General features: G+C 39.1%; 1 protein-coding gene across 9 annotated transcripts in view; it reads left to right on the plus strand.

Moving 5' to 3' along the window:
- Positions 1–20,877, plus strand: part of TTC39B (tetratricopeptide repeat domain 39B) — a 74,979-nt gene that overhangs the window by 5,858 nt on the left and 48,244 nt on the right. The window contains exons 1-4 of one of the 9 annotated variants that reach the window (XM_037372855.1): positions 3,162–3,264; positions 3,359–3,499; positions 19,513–19,570; positions 19,987–20,021. Coding sequence is in view for 3 of the 9 variants with exons in the window: in XM_037372849.1 (XP_037228746.1) it covers positions 2,947–2,961; positions 19,987–20,021 (50 nt within the window). In the remaining 6 variants the exon portion in view is untranslated. The other 8 variants (XM_037372854.1, XM_037372850.1, XM_037372853.1 and 5 more) reach the window with 8 other exon arrangements.

The following is a 20,877-nucleotide window of genomic DNA, read 5'->3' on the forward strand; positions in this document are numbered from 1 at the left end:
GCAGCTTAGGAAGCTTCCAGGGCTGGAACAAATTACTTTTTTTCATTTAATATTTTCTTTTTTTTAAAGAAGTATGAATAGTAATTCACTGTTAGATGGCTACTCTAATGTCCTGAGGCAAAACCTGAGCTTGCCGTTGAAAATACGGCAGACATACAGAATTACCAGTTGTGGCTTTATTAAAGAGTCCTTTTTTTTTTTAATTTTTTTTTAAGGTGAAGCAAATTTGTGCAGATCTTTAGGGATTTTATAGCTTACCTGGCTAGTTGCTGCTGAAGAAACGTGTCAAAAACTGAAATATTCCACATTCTGTACAAAACTTTCCCACTTGAATTTGAGGAGATAATTTTTCATGGGAACAGTTACAAATAATGACTGAAAAGAGTCATAGTATGTGAGGTGAAGCTTCAGTGCTTCTTGACTTATTTTTTAATAAACTGTAGCATAACTGAAGGCTTTGTGATACACAGTTTGTTAGGGCCTTCCCGGCAAGGAAAATGTTTTGAAAAGGAATCCTATTAACTGCATTGAGGGGGAGCTGGAGTGAGTGTGTTTGATCCATTTTTATCTAAACACTAGATTATTATATCCTTAAATCTTTATCACATGTTAGTCATGTTGATTATAATGTTCTTTGTCAAGGGAAATGTGAAAAGCATGGCAACTAAACATTGGAGACAAAGCAGTTTAGATAAATTTAAGTGTGTGACTTGGACCAAAAGAAGAACTTTAAGGTAAGACTCAGTGGCTTAAATGTAGTATTAAGGAGTATCTAAATCTGTGCCTTGTCCAGATGGAGAAATCTTAGCATGAAAAACACGCGCAGCTCTGGAAAATCCAGTTAAATGTATCTCCCTGTGTACTGCTACTTGACACCACTGAAGTAGCTGGCTCTGTTAAGCTGCGTTTTACTGAGCTTAAGAAAAGTCTCTTTAAAACCTTGAGAAAGAGAGATTCAGCAGCAGCTGAGTGTCTGTGTCTTTTAATGTAATTTGGATTAAAGAGCTATATATGGCTATAGCTCCCTCTATCAGTGGAAAATAAGTGGTAGCTCATGGCCAGTCACTTCTGGAAGATGCAATGGTTAGTCTGGCAAAGAGCTGCGACTTCAGCTAAATGTGAACTATGTAAATTCAAGTCATGCTGAGTAGAAGGGATCACACAAGTTGTGTGGTTAAGTTTCAGAGTGAATGTATTTCTCAGTAAGTGAACACCAAAGGACTGTTAAGGCCCAAGTGAAATAAATTATGGTGGGCTGTTTACAAGTCCATTTTGCTTGTTTGAATGGTGGGATTTTGATCTTTCATTTGAGTTAACTGATATGTTTGGAGTGGAATTGTAAAGTAAATGAAAGTTGTCCTGGCTTTGTACTTTTTTTGTGAACTGGAAACAGAAGCACAGTCTCATGCCAGTGTCACAAATCAGGTCCCAACGGACCTCCTGCAAGTCATGCTCTATATTTATTCTCTTGTTCTGCAGTTCAGAGTTCTACCATGGAGAACTCCTTGTAACTGCTTTCTGAATTGGCACTTGTGATTTTGTACACTGGAGTAGTTGAAAAGTGAGCTTGCAGATTTAAGTAGTGATGTGCCTGAGTGAAGAGAAGGGATATTCTTGCCTCTAAGGGAAAGTAGGCAAGTAGTTACTGGAGAGCTTTTATAGCTCTGTGTCCATGGTGCCTTGCGTTTGGGATTTCATGCTGAATCAACTAAGTTGTTCAGCTTACAGATGTGTCGTCAAAGGTAACTGCACTGGCACAACTGAAGGAGTAGGGGAAGAAAAGTGTGGGGACAAGGACTAGAGACTGGGTGGTAGGAAGGTGCTTGTATGCTTTCTCTGAATGGTTTTAAGAGTTGCAAGTGCGGGATGTAGTTTATGGTACTTTTAAACTAGTTTCTCTGCAAAAAGCAGTCTCCCTTGGCTAATGGGATTTGAGCAGTTGCCTTTAATTCTGTCAGTGAGTGCATGTCCGTGTGGTGCAGCAGAGAAGGGAACTCTCCTGACATCCCTCAAAGACCTCACTTTTCCAGTGTTGTTAACATTTTGGGTTCGTTTGAGTCGTGATTTTTATTTTTTGTTAAACCCACATAACTTCCCTGGTGTGTGTTGCTTTTTGTTTGTGGAAATCCTCTGCTGTTACAAGGACAGGTGGAGTGCGAGAAGGGGCAGCTGAAGTTAAGATTTTTGATGGCAGCCCAGGATACAGGGCTTGGTTTCTTAGTTGTCTCTGAAGCGTGTTCCTCTTGTCCTTGACTGAAGCTGAGCACAGAAGTTTTGTTTGGTCTGTTGTGTTTATTTTAGCTTTGGTCAGTGTTAGGGGTAGTAGAGCATGTGGTTTTACACTGGGAAGGTAAACTTTGTATGAGTTTTGTATCTGTGTAGATCATACCTTACAGTAGCAGTTGGTTTCTTTGGATGACATAGGTGAGTTCTGGAAACTACTAAACTTACATTTTAATAGTTGCAGAAAGTGGTCTAAATTGTATCTTTCTTACATAGAAATTTTACCCTTTGGTCAGTGTTTTTTGCACAGTCTGAAGAAGTAATTAAGAAATTATGTGAGATTTCAGAAAACTTTGCAACAGCCACCACAAATTAGAAAACTTTCTAGTATATGATGACTGTGGGCTATAGTGAAAATGGATATGGATACCAGGAACGGGCAGAGATCACTTGTGACATAAATAGTTCCCTGGCAGCCTAGAATAGTTGTCTGGCTGATACTTCTCTTTTCATAGTTTAAAAGAAGTAGTCTACGCCTTGTGTGACGAGTTTGGCTTTTCTGTTTTTGTGTCTGTGGGTGCTGACGGGAGGAAGTGGTGTGCAGAGGTTCTGTGCTTTAGATTGGACCCTGTGGTCATGTGGGCTTTCCTTTTGCGCAGCGTGAGTCATGACAGCCAGTTCACGGGACACTTGCTGCAGTGTGGGCTTGTTGTAAAGGAAGCAATGCTCTGGTTGCCTGTGAGTACACAATGCAAAGTGCCAAAAGAGGGCTATAACCTTTCGGGAAGAGGAGGAGGGAGTGTGTGTGCCTGAGCAGTTTCCTAGAGGCATTGACATTCTGTAACCTTGCATTTGGGGTAAAGTGACCCTTTGGGCAGAAGTGACAAATCTGGTAACAACTGTATATTTATTCTGTCCTTGTTGTTACACTCCAGCTAGAACTTCCAAAGGTTATAAATTCCTCATGACATCAGAAAGCTGTACAAGGAGTGTAGGGGATGTGGCAGGGGGTAACTGCACCTTTCTGTCAAGCTTTAATGTGTAGGTAAATGTTACAGCTTATATATGGGGAAACACATGCTGCTTTCAGTGCACCTGTGTAGTCTATTCAGTGTCTCTCTTCTGGATCCTGCAGCTGTCTTGCACTGCCTGAAGAAATACCATGCCCTGCTTGGGGATAGACTGGATGAAGAATTAAAGCAGGGGGAGCCTTGACTGAAGAAGGAAAGCTATAGACACATGACGCATTAACAAAACTTCGGGGGGACGTTAATAGGTTAAGTGTAACTTTATGTTAATGAAATTTGAAGGCAGCTGTTACTTGTGAATCTTTGTTGTTTGTTTGGTTTTTTTTTTTAATGTAAGGGTTATCCTCATAACTTCAGATGAGTGTTTTCTGTTTATGCTTGCCTGTAAGTAGCCTAGGAAGAACTAACACTCTAGCTTACTGCCTGGTTAAGTCAAGACCCGATTGTGCTTAGTGTAATTTAACATGACACTTGGTCTGAATGTGACGCTATATTTCTGTGTTAGGTCTTTGTCTGTCTGACTTGCATTCTGGTGGAAAGACCACAAACTCTCTAGAACACATTTACAAATTGGCTAGGAATTAGTTAGCTTCATTACTAGTATAAAGTTAAGTTTCAGTAGCCTTAAGATGATGCTTTTCTATTAATGAAAAAAAATCTGATTGTTTCTAGGAGAGATGGAAGATGACCTGTGTCTGTTTTTCTCTGGACAAAAGTTATTGCTTCAATCCTGTATTACATACACTTCTAACTGTAGATAATGTTGGCTTCTAAAGCTCTGCTGCTCTGTTACTGCAGTTAGTACAAGGAGCAGAAGATACCCATAGAGACTTTCAAATTCTGTAATGAGATCAACGTTATCGTAAATAGGGTTGTGGGAATTGCTGTTACTGCAACAAGGCCTTCTTTTAAAGGAAATGAACCAGTTAATAAAAATCACTTAAGTTGCTTTTCACTATAAAATAGAACTTTGTGGTGCTAAATGTGTAACAACTGCTGTTGCATTCTGTACAGATGAGTAACCAGCTGTGTAGTCAAGAGGATCTTTTAATCTGAGGGAGGTTAATACCCAAGATGATCATATTAATGTCCCTTTCATATTTTCCCTTTTATTGATTAGTTATAGGCAAACCAGCAAACATAACTGGCCCTGAATCATCTTTAATATGTGGTCAACATGTTTTGTTCCCCAGCTTGAGGTCATCTCTGAAAAGTATTGGTATCAGCAGTTCCAAGGTGGTGTCTCTGTAATGAGATTTATTTAGGATTATTGATTACATTGTAATTGGTAAGCAATCTGGAACGCTGACAAAATAGCCCTTTAGGAAACTGTAATTTGTAAGAGTTTTGATGCTTTTGTCTGGATCCGTGTGTAGTAAGTGCATGGTGAACCTGTTGCATAATCAGCATATTTTTTTTTAGCAGCTTTAGGAATCTGTGGAAACAAGTAAGCATTGAGCATCTGTATTTGAAAATGCCTGGAAGAGTTCAGGACAACACAATGTGCTCTTCCTCTTAGCTGTTTATATTTTACCCTTTTTCTTTTACAGGGCGGTGGTTTCCACTGTCTGCTTCTTTCTTATGTTGAGTCAAGACTGACTCTCAATTTGTAATTGCAGCTTGACTTACACTTTACAGACTTTGTTTGATCCATCCTGATATGTGCAAGATTCTTCTTTTTTAAAAAATTACAAAATTATGTGATTGATTTATTTTGTTTTCAACATAGTACATTGCATTACCAAGTCAGGTATGTTGTGGGGTGAGGACAGAGAGACTAGAACTGAAGTTTTGCTGCTTCTTGCTAAAAGCTACCCATGCGTAACATTAACTTGATTGTGGTACTAAAGACCTCATCAAAGCTTGGAAACTGTTGTATGCTAACAGATCTTTGGAGAAGGGCTTGGGAAATTCAGTAAATGTATTTTAATCTCAACTGCAAATACCTCAGCACAGTTTTTTTTTCTAGAAAACCACCACCAAACACTGACAAATCTCTTAGTAACCACTTCTGTCAGTCCTGGGCATAACTCTTGTAATGATGAAAACATACTAGTAATTCTGATACACCTTTAAAATTTTATCTGATGACAAACTTATAGAAAGCACTGCTGCTCTACTTGCTTGCACTTTCATAGATGACTGTTTCTCTTCATGGTACAAGTACAGCTGATGATACACTTCAGAGACCTCACGTTCTGTTCAGATGTGCTATTGGTATGTCACAACACTAAGATAAAACTCCAAGTTTATTATTACTATTTAAAAATAAATTATTTGAATTCTGGTCTTGGTAGGTACCAAGCAACAATAATAGAACCTGTCCCTGAAGTACATGAATGCTCTAGCAACAGCACCCCTTACTTTGATTATGCAGTTGTTTTTTTACCGTGGATTGCAGTCTATCTGACTTGAGCAATTCTTATTTTCCTGGTGTTTTTTTTTAAAACCCATAAAGCACATTGTTGTGTGAATGAGATCAAGGAAGTCTGTGGAAGTATGACAACTGAAGTTGCATTTAAGTAAGATCTTTAGAAAGCCTCCTTGTATAAGCCATGCAATTCTCCATGGTAGGTAAGACACCTGTTGTCCTGAAAAAAATTACACCAGAAGAATTCCAAAGCCTACAGCCATGGTATCAATCATTATGCCATCAAAGTATAGCTGATACCCTTTCATCTAGTGAAAGTGATGGCATTTGTTTCTTAGCACTGGAATTGGGGAAAAAAATCAGTGACTGACCCTTTGTTATAAAACGGCCAGGTATTTTGGAAAGACTGGATTCAGTTCAGGATAACTCTTAAAGTTTCATGACTTTTACAAAACCAGAGACAAGATGGTTTGTGTTTTTGTTTTATTTTTTATTATTAGTTTTTTCCCCACAATTTATAGATTCTTTTGAATTTCCCACACTTGTTTATTATGAGATTGTGTCTGGCCTGTCAAGAGATAAGCACATTTCCACATTGCTTGAAGGGTAATTGCTGTTACTTCTCTTTTTTACGTTTTGTCTGATTGCTTAAAACCTTTGAAATGGTCTAGATTTATGATCCATTTTAGCATTAGAAATTTGTGTTTGCTACCTTTTTTTTTTTAACCTCCTGGTTCTTTAGCTCCCTATTTTTGAGCACTGGTTGGTTATAGTTTTTCGCTGTCTCTAATGTTGATCAGCGGGGTCAACAGCTCAGTTAAGTTGCAGCTAACGGTGCTCCCACTAAAAAGTACATATTTGATTGGGGGATGGGTTATTTCTTTGCCTTCTGTTCTGAATAAACCTGTTCTTGACATCTAAGGATTTCAGTTTTTTTAAGACTTAGTTTAGTAGCAAATACTTAGGCTTACTAATGAAGTTTATCAGGGCAAAAATAGAAGTTGTAGCACTGAAATAATGAAAGAAACACAAATGGAAAGTGTTTTTACTTGCCATGAAATAACCACTTTTGCCTGACTTATCAGTGGTCATGGTGGTAGCATATCTAATATGGAAGCAGGAAGCAGGTGAAATTAACTGTTCTTTCCATCCAAGGCCGTTTGCATGGAACAAGTGATTTAAGGAACTTCTTTTCTTTCTCATTGGCTTCTAGCTGGTTTTCCAGGAGAATCATTCTCAGCCAGCAAACAAAAAATTAGAGAGTTCGGCTGTTGTTGCTTTCAGGTCTACTATAGGTGGGTTTGTTTGTTGTGTTGTGTTTGGTTTTTTTAGTATCCCACAATATCATAATGCATAAGGTAACATAAATGAAAACTGTCAGGTTTTGCCTCATCATTTACATCAGGAACCTGACATGGGACTGAAGGTGGAAGATTAGATGAGACTGTTGAATAGATCTACCCTTGTGAAAGGGGAAGAATTGGGATCCTCCCAGCTCCAAAAAGAGCACAGATGTGTTACCTGGTGTTTGTGAAATGGATCTTCTGATCTTACAACAATGTTCTTCTTGCTTCCTAAAGGTAATGGGGTTTTTTTTTGGTAGGTTGTGTTGACTCAAATGAGTCCAAGTGAGCCTCCTACCTCCTTGTGCAGTAGGATTGTATCTCTTAAAGAGATACCATATTTGTTAGCAGCAAACTATAGTGATCTTTAGTCTAGACTGAACTGAAGCTTCTGTGAAGGTTAGCCAGTCGTGGAAAGTTAAACTTCGTGAGAGATGGCTACTTCTGAGCTAGAATGGGTGAAATGTCACTAGCTGTGAAATATTAACTTTGCCAGAATTGATAAGACCAAGTTTTTTGTATTTGAGTCGTAGGGAGGCTAGTGACTTTAAAGTTGCTCGGGCCTTGGCTGCATGCAAGGAAGTTGAGAGAGTAAACATTTGTTCTGTTTCTGAGCACTGTTACTGTCTGAAAGAACCCCCAGCTTGTGTCTCTGAAACCTCTCGTGTCTTTACCTCTTCTATTGAATGAAAAAATTAACTGAAGAGTCTATTTGGAAGCTGATAGGAGTTTGCTAAATGTTTGTTGCTAATCCATATGACTGGAAGTAGGAAAGTCTTTACCAGCTTTGTGTTTCAACAGTGGTATCTTACCCATGTCCAGTGTCCTGGAAATTACAGATGTACCTAGTACTTATGCGCTATGGTTATCTGTCAGAAGAATTAAGTCTAGAAGAATGTAACAATTGTCTTACCAACTTCATAAGACTTTATAATAAATAGCATACTAAAGTTCTTTTTTATTTTAATGAGGTTTTATGTAATTCCAGTGAAACAATTCAGTGATGAAGTTTTTGTAAAAAGTTTAACTAGCTGGACACAAAGTTCTTATAAGACATGTCTGCTGCAAGAAGAATTAATTTGGTTTAGTAATCTTTCTTATGGCTAGAGAGGACCAGCTTACAGTGCCTTCCCTTACATGGTGTCTATTTTGAGAAGAGTGGTTGTGTATTGTTGCTACCTTCTCAGTCTTCTTAGTCACCTTCACGTTATTCTCAATCATTCTTGATACAGTATGAAAAGGAAGATGTATCCAGCCAAGTTGCATCTGTTTGTATCTATTTTTCAGTTTAGAATTGCTTCACAATTGGTTTTGTCCAATGAAGTTGATCAAGAATAGCAACATATGCCATCTCCTCAGAGATTTTTCCATGAGGAGTGTACTTTGGTGCATTTGTACGGGACTTTGAACTCCTGAATGAGCATGTGATTTATTTGTTTTCTGTGTTGGGATTTGTTTGTTTTCCTGATGCCGTTCAAACAAATACAAACCTGAGTGACACTCCTTTGGGCTCAGGGGTGTCTGAGGGTGTGTGTGTGAGATGGAGAGAAAAGATGGTCAACTAGTTTAAAAATTAAGAAAAAAAGCTTTATTACAGCAATGAAGTTCTATGCTGCTACCCGATTCCTCTGCCTCTTAGAAGTGCTCTTTGTGCAAAAATGACTGCAGGTCAAATAGCAGGAAGGTGCCAGTGTAAACAGTAAGAGAAACCACCTTGGTGTTCAGCCAACTTTAACTGAAACTGTACTCTTGCTTTTTATGTGCAAAATGTTGGATATTTCAGTCATGAGGGAGAGGTATCATTTAAAACAGCACAAGCTCAGCCAGTTGTGTTCAGAACAAGTGAGACTGATGTCAGTTTACTAAAGTGTGGCTGCCTTGTGCCCCATCTTTAAAAGTAGTTTCAGAAAAGCATTCATCTTGTTGCTCCCTCTGTGTATCCAATCTGACCCACAATGACTGACATTGCTGAATGCAATTCCTTCAGTTGATGTTCATTCTCAGTCCTGACCTGGTTTATACAGTGTGGCTACTATGCTGTTTAAGACTTGTCCAGCTTGCACACAGCTGAAAGCCAAGTAGGAATTGTCCACTTTATCAAGTGGGCAATTTGATTAGTTGCATTTCGTTATGGCAGGTAGTTCCATTACAAACATCTGTTCTCTGTTAAAAAAAAAAGGTGGATTTTCTTTAAAGACTATGTTTTCCTATGTCTTCTGATAATTCTGAGGTGACCCGCTGCATTGAAAGGCCACTGCTTTCCAGACTGTGATGGAGAAACCCTTGTTTTGTGGGTATTGACATCTGATTTTTTAGCTAAGTGACACTGAAGTTGGATTACTAACTGATCAGCAACTCGTTACTTAACCAAATTTCTAGCAAAGCTGGATTCTACTTTCCCAACTCCTGTTTTCTTTTTGGGATATGGAGGGGTTTATCTGACCAGGTCACTGACATTAGTAAAGTTCTTGAATGTGGCTACGTGGGTAAGATTTGAGTAACTAAGTGTGAACTACTGAGCTTGATCTTTGGCTTTTGACAGCTAAGGTTCTTCATCTGCCATGGAAAACATCTAGCAAAACACAGCTCCTCCAAAACAGCCACCAATCAGCCTACTCAGCTCTCTGGAAAACCACTGATAATTTATGCAAATATTCTTGAGAATGATTTTTAAAAAGCCAGTGGGTTATATTTGCAGTTCAAACCAATGAGTTTGAAATAATACATAAGCACAAAAATATGTGCATTTTTTCTTTTAGATAAATTAATCTTGTATTTTAGCTTTTATGTAAGAATTGGTTATACTGAGAACGGAAGTTGTGCATTTCAATTCGGTTCTTGCTGCCTCAAGGCTGTTTCTGTCTCTGGGAAGAGGAAATGGTTTTCCTCTTTTGTAACAGCTACATTGTCTCCTTCCCCTTTTGAACTCTGTGTTTTTCATGTGTTTCTAGGATACAAATCATTAAGACCAGGATCCAGTGTCACAGAGGCAAATAAAATGTGTGTAGGTGATGGAGAAGAAGGGTTTGGGAGTGCCTTCTTCCTCTACTCTCCCATGTTGTTTTGCTGCCAAGACAACATTGAAACACCTTTTCTGTCATATGTTTGGGGATTTTTGACAATAAGTGTTAAGACATAGTTTAATTCCCAGGTTACTTTTCTGTTCTGCTAGTTTATAAAGTGGACTAATCTTTTCTGCAAGAAATGGCTATGTCAAGTCTAATGAATTGGTAACTAAAAGTTGCAATTTTTAAGCTCTTCATAGTAGAAAGTACTCGGTATTCTGAATAAGTATTAGGAAGTGAAAAGCATCTATGTTTGTGAAATGAAAAGAAATCTGAATGTTATTTTGCTCATCAGTGCTAATTCTTTACATGAATACTTCATTAATTAGCTCAAGATAAGTGGCATATTAGTTTCAGGGTTCTGCTGTACTGCTGAGAATTACATTCACTCTTAACACCTGGAAAAATACGCGGTCCTAGGTGATGTTTTCTCATGCCATTGTCGATTTAGGCAACAGTTGAATTCTGTCCTTATGTGACACATAAGGACATTGATCTGATGGTTAGGACATAGGAAAGGTGTCCATTACAGATTATGCTTCATAGCTCAAGTTCTTAGAATTACTTTTTGGTTTTGTTTGTGCTTGTTGTACCTGAAGTTTGTAGATGTGTGTAGACATGTTACCTTCTCTTACTGCAGATGAGTAATAAAAACAATTTTTCTTAGCTGAATGTATTTATTTTTAACTGAGCAGTATCTCAAGCTGAGCTTTCACAACTTCTAGATGAGTGAGCTTGCACTGTTCACCTCCATCATTCTTTTTGTGAAGAAGTCATTTCCGATATTTCGTGCTTCAGTGGAGTGGTTGGGGAGTGGGTGTTGGTTAAAGCAACAAGGTCAAATCCAGGTATGTGAAAAAGATACTTTGTTACAAGGAGAATGAGCATACTTTTGCTGGGAAAGCAGCATTTGGAAACTACTTGGAAAGGAATATATATGTGCATTACTGTTTTGATTCTATGAAGGGGATTCTGACAGTAAATTCGGTAGTGTAAAAGCATTGGTGGCTCAAGTTATAGCACATACAGTAATGTCAGAACTACAGAGAAATGCTCCTTGTGTAACAAAAACGGTCTTTCATGAAACTTGGCTGGTGTCAAACCTAGTAGTTTGTGCTTAGCTGAACTGTTACGCTGTGTGCTTTTCAGACTCTTAATTTGGAGACATGAAAGACAGTGTCTGTGGTTGTTCTTGCTGGTGTGCTCCAGTAGTTAGCACTCTGCCTGAAAGATGTGAATTTGAGATAGCAGAAAACAGGCATGATGAAAACTAAAGTTTACAAGAATCCAAAGAGGTTTTGCCTGGTACTGATTTTGTTTCTGTGAGTTTGTTTGTATGAGCCAGAGATAGTAAGTACTTCTGCTGTCCTGCTTTTGGTGAATCAAAGATTGGAATTTTAAGTAGCTTTTAAAGTAAATCATGTGTTATAGTTCTTAAACTATTTCATGGGATCTTTTCTGTTATCTTACATGTTTATTGATATTTAAGAAGGCTGAATTATAGGAAAGTACAAAATTTTACAGTTGAACACTAAAACTTGTTTTCTGCTGGTTGCAGATTAATTTAGGGATTATGTGCTGTCCTGGTTTCAGCTGAGATGGAGTTAATTTTCTTCTCAGTAGGTGGTGCTTGCTGTGTTTTGGATTTGGTGTGATAACAATGTTGATAAAACACAGATGTTTTTAGTTATTGCTAAGTAATGTTTATATTAAATCAAGGGCTTTTCAATTTCTCAGGCCCTGCCAGCCGGAGGGCTGAAGGGGCACAAGAAATTGGAAGGCGACACAGCCGGGACAGCTGACCTGAACCAGCCAAAGGGATATTCCATATGGTATGACATCATGCTGAATATATATAAGCTGGGGCAAGAAGAAGGAAGGGGGGACATTTGGCATTACGGCATTTGTCTTCCCAAGTAACAGTTATGTGTGATGGAGCCCTGCTTTCTTGGAGATGGCTGAGCACCTGCCTGCTGATGGGAAATGGTGAATTAATTCCTTGCTTTGCTTTGCCTGCATGTGCGACTTTTGCTTCCTCTATTAAACTGCCTTTATCTCAGCCCACAAGATTTTTTACTTTTATCCTTCCGATCCTCTCCCCCATGCCACTGTGGGGGGAGTGAGCAAGTGGTTGCGTGCTGCTTAGTTGCCAGCCAGGGTTAAACCGCAACAAGTTAACAACAGGAGTTCATATTGAATTTATTGTCAAAATGACCTTTCTGTCTGTCTTAGGATTGTTGCTTTCCATAATACAACCTTAACCTGTGTGTTTGATTTCTTTGATTTTTACATGGGCATCTCCTTATTTGAGACTGACTTAACCATACCAATCTCTTAAAGGGAGTGTAATTTTTCTTATTCTGATGTGTGTTCCACTGATTCTTATGGGTGAACATTTCATTGGCGTTATGTTCATTCTGAGAGTATTGATTAAAAATTGCATTGAACAGAAAGAAGCCTTGGAGAAATTCTGTTAGAAACAATTGCTGTCTTCCACTGATAACTGCTTTTCCTCTTGGTTACTCAGCTAACTCTTAACATACTATATGTTTTATCAGATATCTCTTAGAAGCTAGATCAGCATAGCATGTAAAAAAAGGGCTTGTCAAGTCTGAAGAGTTTGTCTTTACAGTTCCTTCCATGAAGAGAGGTTTTTAATATTCTCAGATCATAATTTTTTGTTCCAACTGTGTCAACTCTGCTGCAATTATTTCTTAATTAAATACCATTTTTGTGGCTTTTTATTTTGGTGGGGGTTTTTGTCTTGTGTTTTGCTTTTTTCCTGAGATTGTTGTGATGTTAACCAGTTCACAGTAACTGAGGTCTTGCAGTTGCTTGTTGCTTGTTGTGATGGTAGCACTGGGCTGTTCTAGCAATTCTTTTGCTAAAGTTTCAGATTCTACTTGAAAGACTAAGAAAATCCCAGTATTTTTATAATGCAAATGGAAAATGCTGACAAGAAGTGTGTACTGGGAGTCAGCTTGCAAGTCTGGGGGATTTGCTAATTTTGTTGCTGTTTATTGGGGAGATTTTCCAGCCTCTGTTAGCAGTTCTCAATTAAGTCAACTAAGGGAAGAGATGGTATATTGTCCTCTTGTATCCTTGAGTAATATTCTTAGGATCTTGCATACTGCTATAAAATCCTCTGAAGTTTTAAATGCCCAGTGATTTTAAGTTGTTGCTTCTGTGGGCCTGGAGTTTAAAACTCTTAGCCACCAGTTTCTTTGATTTAATTTTTAATGTATTCCTGGCTAAGGCTAATAAATATTTATGATGTTGCATAGAACAAAAAAAAAAAGAGTATGTACCTCGACTTTGTTCAAAAAATATATATTTTTAAAAAAAAATTCTGTCCCATTTTGGTAATAGAACTGTATGGTGGCTACTGACTTGCAGAAACTGTCTGGAAGCTGGTTCCATTGTACAAACAAAGTTCATATGGAAGGCCCCTCTTCCATAGTCTTGGTATGAGTCTAGTATGAGTGTTGTAAATCAGTTCCTCCTTACACCTCCCCCATTCTCTCCCCATGGTCAAACTTTTTTCCCTGTATTCAGTATTATCAAGGAAAGAGATTTAGTCCATATGCCCCCACGCACTGTGTAGACTGTTGCCGTTTCAGCTAGGTCTGGGCAGTTTTAGCCAGAGGTAGTAGAGCGCATCTCCCTGGCATTAGGAAACTGCTTCTGAGCTTGTCAACCAAGTTTAATTAAAAATCCCTTAATTCTTGTAAAATTAATCCCTGTACAGAATGAAGTTAACTCTTGGTGACTGGTCACAAGTGGTGCTCCTCAGGGCTCAGTCCTGGGGCCAGTCCTGTTTAATGTCTTCGTCAGTGATCTGGATGGGGGGACTGAGTGCACCCTCAGTAAGTTTGCAGGTGACACCAGGCTGGGGGGAGTGTTGCTGTCCTTAGGGCGGGCAGGCTCTGCAGAGGGAGCTGGGCAGGCTGGAGCGATGGGCCGAGGCCATTCCTGTGAGGTTCAACAGGGCTCAGTGCCGGGTCCTGCCCTTGGGTCACAGCAGCCCCACACGGCGCTACAGGCTGGGGCAGAGCGGCTGGAAAGGGCCTGGTGGGAAAGGGCCTGGGGGTGCTGGTCCACAGCCGGCTGGGCGTGAGCCAGCAGTGTGCCCAGGTGGCCAAGGCGGCCAGCAGCACCCTGGCTGGTACCAGACACAGTGTGGCCAGCAGGACCAGGGCAGCGATGGTCCCCCTGTCCTGGGCACTGGTGAGGCCGCACCTCGAACGCTGTGTTCAGGTTTGGGCCCCTCACTGCAAGAGGGCCATGGAGGTGCTGGAGCGTGGCCAGGGAAGGGCAACGGAGCTGTGCAAGGGTCAAGAGAACAAGGCTTATGAGCAGTGGCTGAGGGAACTGAAGCTGTTTAGTCTGGAGAAGAGGAGGCTCAGGGGGGACCTTAGTGCTCTCTGCAACTACCTGACAGGATGCTGTAGACAGGGGGGTGTCAGTCTCTTCTCCCAGGTAAGAAGTGTCTGGACAAGAGGGAATGGCCTCCACTTGGGCCAGGGGGAAGTTCAGATTGGGTCTTTGGAACAGTTTCTTCATTGAAAGGGTGGTCAAGCATTGGAACAGGCTGCCCAGGGAGGTGGTGGAATCACTATCCTTGGAGGTGTTTAGAAAACACATAGATGTGGGGCTTAGGGACATGGTTTAGAGGTGGACTTGGAAGTCCTGGGTCAGTGGCTGGACTTGATGATCCTAAAGGTCTTTTGCAACCTAAACAATTCCATGATTATACGGTAATTTTCATGTGAACACAGTGAAGGATGTGTTTTACTTCCTGTTGGTTTGAGAAATTTTGATCTCTTAGTGGAGCCTTTATGTAGAATCCAGCCACTGACTTCCAAATGGGCTGCGGTGCTTCCCACAGACAGGTGTAGGCAGAAAGTGTGCAGGGTGGCATGGCTGTTGATAGAGGCTGTGTTTGCTGTCTATCACCTTCACCTAGCATTCATTTTTTGAGGGGAAGGATGGTATGGGGCTGAATTACAGAAGACAAAAATAATTACATGTACTCATATTTGAACAGAAATTTGGATAAAAGTATCAGGATAAAAACGTCTCGGTGTATGTGTACTTGATAGATATGTAACTGTCTTCATAGATCCCCGTGCTTTGCAATATCTTAGTATGTGGGCTTTCCAGGGAAGGGAGTTACTGTTAAATTTATGGTTCTTCAAATCTTTTTTTTTTTTTTAAACTGTGCTCTATTTAGTACCTGCAAAACAAAGTTGTGGCTAGGCAGGTGTAAATGTGGTATAGCAACAGTATTTAATTTTGGTTAGTATTATTTCACCATCATGTGTGGTCTCGTTTGTCTGTTGATTCAATGTGCAGCCTTACTAATCTTATGTTGATACTTCTGAGATAAGGCTGCGCTTCCCCCCAGCCTGCCCAATCCAGTATGGACTTCAAATCATGGCTAGTGTTTCTAGATACTATTTGACTTAGTTTTCTGAAGTTATGTTGTTATCAGTGGGGAGAATCTAGATCGTTAATAAATTGGTAATAATCAAGGCAAGCAGTTGTTCCACTTTCCACCACTGTATTACAGCAGTATAGTCACTGATGAACATGCTATAGTAGTTTAAAGGTCTCACTTGCATGTTGTTTTTCATGAGGCTTTGCAGGTGAATTGTGGTTGGCTGTGAGTGGTTTCCGCTTTTATTGCTAAAGAAACTGTGGTCAGTTTTTCTGCAGTAATACAGTGCCCATTTATGTCGCTGTCTGACTTTCTTGGATTTGCAATACATGAATTGTCTCCAAGTTGTGTAAACTTAATTCTTTTCACACCTGCTCACATCTTGAAAATGATGCATCGTAAAGATGTGAAACACTATAGTGATCTACCAGAAAAAATGAAGATGATCTAATTCAAGAAAACAGTAATTTGGAGACATTTTTACTTTGTCAAATCTTGTACCATTTTTTTCCTTAAATTTGCAGAAAAGTCTGAATCAGTTTGTCATGCCATCTAATGGAAGTTTTACTTACATTTGTGTGAAATTCTTGGATGGATGTTCTCTGGAACTGCAGCATTAGCCAGCATTGTATACTAAGAGACTGTTGTTTAAGTGATACTTTTGGTACCGATGTTAATGTTAATATATTTCTTTTGAGTAGAATGCCTGGAAAAAAAAGCTGTGTTACCCTTTTTGTGGATTTAATTGCAGTTTGTATTTTCTGAAGATTTCTGATGAAACAAGGACATCCTGGAGCAGGACCTCTGGGACTTGCTGCAGGATGGACCAGAGTCAGGTGAAGGAAATGAATGAAGGACTGTTAAAACCTCAGTCTCTGTCAAGTCTCCCCAGCCATGTAAATAAAGAAAATTGTATTCCTATGCTAATACTGCTGAAGTGTAGAGGTCACAAATATGGCTGATATAGTTGCACATGACTTTAGGCTTGAAAGAGTTTTTGTACGGCCTATCATCAGTTATTTATTTAAATTAAGTAACCTGCTTTTCTGTAGACTGAAATGAACAAGCGCCTCTAGAAATTTATGACATTTCAGCTGTAGCAGCTGGAAGTTGCAGTGTTGGGATGAGCAGTTTAGGATGGGAACTTTACTAGGCTTTAACCAAATGTGCAAGAATGTGTCTATCTATGTTTTTGGGCTGCTTCTGAACTGTGAAGAATGGATAAACTTTATCAATGACTTGATCATTTTTTTTATTGATATAACACATTATGCATACCTATACACATTTGTATATTATATACAGCTTGAAGTCTTCAGGGTGCTCTCTGTATTTTGTGTAACACTTCACTTTTTTTTTTTCCCTCTTCCCCCCCCCCCTTCTTGAACAGTCTTGATTTGGAAGTAAATTTTAACAGACTGCTGGGGAAAAGTGAATATGTTCTGAGTATTTCTGAAACCTTTCATATTTCAGTATGGATGTGGTGAATCCCAGAACTTCATCTAGGAGGAGCTGTTCTGAGTACTTCAATTCAGTCTCTTCCCTTACATTTTAGGATTATAGAACTTTTTTTGCTGTAATAGGCATGGAATGGAGTAGAGGATGACTGCTTCTCTTTTAGTGCCTTCAACTTTCTTCTATATATAGGGAATCTGTGAGTGTGTAGAGCCAACTACAAACTTGTGTGAGACAGTTAAGGACGTGAAAACAAGCTTATCAAGTTGATTGCCTTCTAATACATACCCATTTTGCATGTGGTGGGAATGGTAAAGCATGGAGAACTTCAGAAAAACTGCTTTTTTTTAGCCTGGAAGAAGTCACCTTCAGCAATGTTTTTAGCTCTATTGACAGTCTCTTCAGAGGCTGTGATTATTCCCAAGAATACTAAGTTTATAGTTAATCTTCTAATGTTTAGACGTGTTTCACCAGTGTGAATAGCAGGGAGCAAAATTCAGTAGCAGCCAGGCAGAGGTGGCCCTTACCTAAACAGGCTGTGAGTTACCTCTCCCTTTCTTCTTGTATGTAGCTGCTGCTCTTGGGTTTGAAAGAGGTTCATGTCACAGATATTTTTACAACTTTATTGTTACTGTTCTTTGTAAGTTCCTGACAGTTAAACGTACTGTGACTTTTGCTTGTCAAGTTTGTTCTCTTAGGAAAAATGGAGGTGTGCTCAAAAAGCTGTCAGTGTGTTTTGTTTGTTTGTTTTTCTGAATATCTCCTCTTGTCTCTAGAAGTGGCTCCAGGAGGCAAACAGTTTTCAGAGAAGCACTCTTCTAGAAGACTGATGATTTCTGTCAGTGTCTGGGGGAGACATGAGTAACAAGGTTTCTGTCTAGGGTGTTTGTTCCTGTTGGTTTCTGTTCAGCTTTTCAAAACTCAGTTCAGCTCTACTGAGATCAGGGTTCATTTTATTGGCCTCTGAAGTTGATTACTGTGTTCTTCATGGTAGGTCTTGTTCTGCCCCCTATAGTATCGTCAGCCAGCAAATTTAGCTTGAAAGAGAGCATTTGGGCAGTCTGTTAATAACATTTATTTAAATATATTCATGTTACTCCTTGGTAGTGGCAGCTGGAGGCAATAAAGAACATGCAATTGCAGTGGTTTAAAACTGACATAATAGTATATTCTATCTGTGAAGGATGAAGTTTGTCCTTTTGCAATAGTTAGGTTTTTTTCTTCAGAATAAATTTTTTTCCTCAGTTAAAAATACAAGTAAAGTAATGTTTTCTGGAGGGTGGATCACGGTCCCATAGTGTACTGCTGAATTTTTCTTGTCCCAGAGAAACAGTATCTAATGCATCATTATAATGCTTGATATTTATCAGCTGCATTTTCTGGTGAGTTTGCTGAGAAATGCAAAATGAATGAAGCGAAGGTCTGTCTTCTGAAGTGTTGCTTGAATGTTAGCTTCAATCTCGTGTTATCATGCTTGAGGTAATTACCACCAAAACACTAATCCTCCACCTTACTGCCAGTGAGTCTAACAATATTCCAAGTGTGTGGGTTGTCTTAGCTGAGTGGACAGTCTTGAAGTAAGCTGCAGTTGGTGTTTTGAGAAGGCACTTAAAGTTGTTTCTTCTGTTAGTGTTGGTTTTGGTTTGAAAACTTCTTTTTGGAAGCTTTGATGCAAGCGCTGTAGTGCTTGTATTGGTGGTTACATACCTTGAGGATGCTCTGTGAGATTTGTATTATCCTTTGCACACCAAGTCAGTGTTATTCCTGGGATATGTTACAATTTGGAACAATTTGTTCCATCATGCTTCCAGTTTTTATGATGGAAAGAGTAGCCATAAATGGGAAACAACTAAGTCCTTGAACAGAAACTAAGGTAGCAGTCTTTGGCTTGGAAAATGGATGATCTGGATAATAAACCAAAGATTTTTTCAGTGTCTTAAGTGTCAAGGAAAGAGCAAGTGTGAATAGATTCTTCACTGTGTTTCAGTTGAAAAGCTAGAGAATGTTAAACAAAGGTAGTAGGAGCCAGGTTCAAGTAGAAATTATTATTTGCACAAAATGGCTGGCAGACTTGTGAAATTCCTTGCTGAGGTCATTACCTCTTAAATAAGAAGTGTACATGGGATCACAGGGAGACTGGACCCGTACTTGCAACAGAGATCTACTGAAAATCACTAGATGGACAAACCACTTTAAGGCCTGGAATCCCCTGAGTTGCCATAAGGCTGCAAAGTGTGGGGTGAAGGGAAAGATGCAGGAGGGAGGGCTGTTTGCCCTGTTGCCTCTGCTATGCACTTCTACAGACCAGTTTTGGAAACTGGATAGAAAAAAAGATGATCCTTGAATTGAACCACTCTTATGTCTGTGTATCTCTAATTTGAAATTTGAACCTAGGTTTGAATCTAGGTGGAAAGATATATCTTCCAGATGTTGACCAAACTGGTCACATAACTCCTGCTAATGCATGAGCTGGCTGTATATGCATGTCATCTATAATGCATCCTGGACCTAGTATATATACTCTAGCCAACCTGCATATCAGCTATACACTTAAAACACTTCATTTTTTATTTTTTTTAATGTGTAGATACACTGGTCAGCTAGTCCATCCTGGATGCATCAGATGGGCTGCACGAACTCCTGAGGTATAAGTCTGCATTGCTCTCTGTGATTTACATGGTGGAATTTTTGGAGTCTGAAAAGGAAGAGGTCTTTGGTTTAAGTTAGCTGTAGTCAGATGTACTGGGCCTACAGGAAATGTGTGTGTCTGGGTAATGCTTTGCACTGAAAGCGTAACAATAAGCCAGTAGACTGTGAATGTTCTGATTATTACTGTACTATATTATTACTGTATAATATTACTACTACCACATTATTCTGTATTATAATATAATGTGTTATCTATACTAATATGCTATTATATATTTTATTATTATATAATACTATTAATTTATTACTGTAAGTTGCAGAATTAAGTGCTATCTGGTAATGATAACACTCTGCTGTGTTACAGAGTTTCAAATCACATGCACATTTGATTCAGTTTTCTTTTCTTTTGCAGGAAAATTTTGAAGATGCTTTTGAAAACATCCCTGTGTAAGTAGAGTTGTTTAAAATGTGTATGCTTTTATTAAAACTACTTATACAGCAATGAAATACCATATGCACACCATTCCAGGGAAGCATAATTTTATATGCGCTGACTACATTTGCATTTTCCAGCACATTTAAGATCCCCAGGAGCTGGGAAATGGAAGTGTAATTAGGTTGATACATGTGATGAAGTATTTGTCAACAAATGTGAAAGTGTAAAGGATTAAAATGCATATTAGTAACTTCTGGTCACATTATAGCTCTGAACATCCTGCCTGGTAAAAAAAAAAAAAAAAAAAGACCAAAGCATTAGAGGAAAAGCTTCTAAACAGTTCTAGACCCGAGCATAGCTTTAGACTGAATTTAATTGCCAAAATATCCATGGCCTTGGCAAATTATACATTACAGGTTTGATAGACCCTGTATTTATCTTACCTAGAGTCGTAAGGTCTGTTCTCCATTAAAACTTTAGTTAAAATTAAACTTAGCACTTCCTGAGCTCAGAAGGAAGAAATGCGAAAGTTTTTCAACATGAGTATATCAGATTCTTATGTGATTACTTTTTCTTTCTTGACTCTAGCAGTATGACTCGCTGTATGATCAGTTACTTCTCTTTCTGGCACTTGTTTCTCTCAGGACAGGGAAGAAGTGACTCAATATTTACTTTATGAGAAATTTATCCAACCTCACTCCTGTGAGGGTGTTTTGGTTGTTTTTATTGATAGCTGAGCTGGGCATGAACGTTTATTATTGGCATGCAGAGATTTGAGTTGTTCTTCCTGAATCTCTCTTCTGTGCTCATAGCTGTCATATAGAGACTTTTTATAGTGTAGAAGTTAGACTGGTGGTAGTTTATTCT

The sequence above is a fragment of the Falco rusticolus genome, chromosome Z, assembly GCF_015220075.1.
Source record: "Falco rusticolus isolate bFalRus1 chromosome Z, bFalRus1.pri, whole genome shotgun sequence".
Taxonomy (NCBI): Eukaryota; Metazoa; Chordata; class Aves; order Falconiformes; family Falconidae; genus Falco; species Falco rusticolus.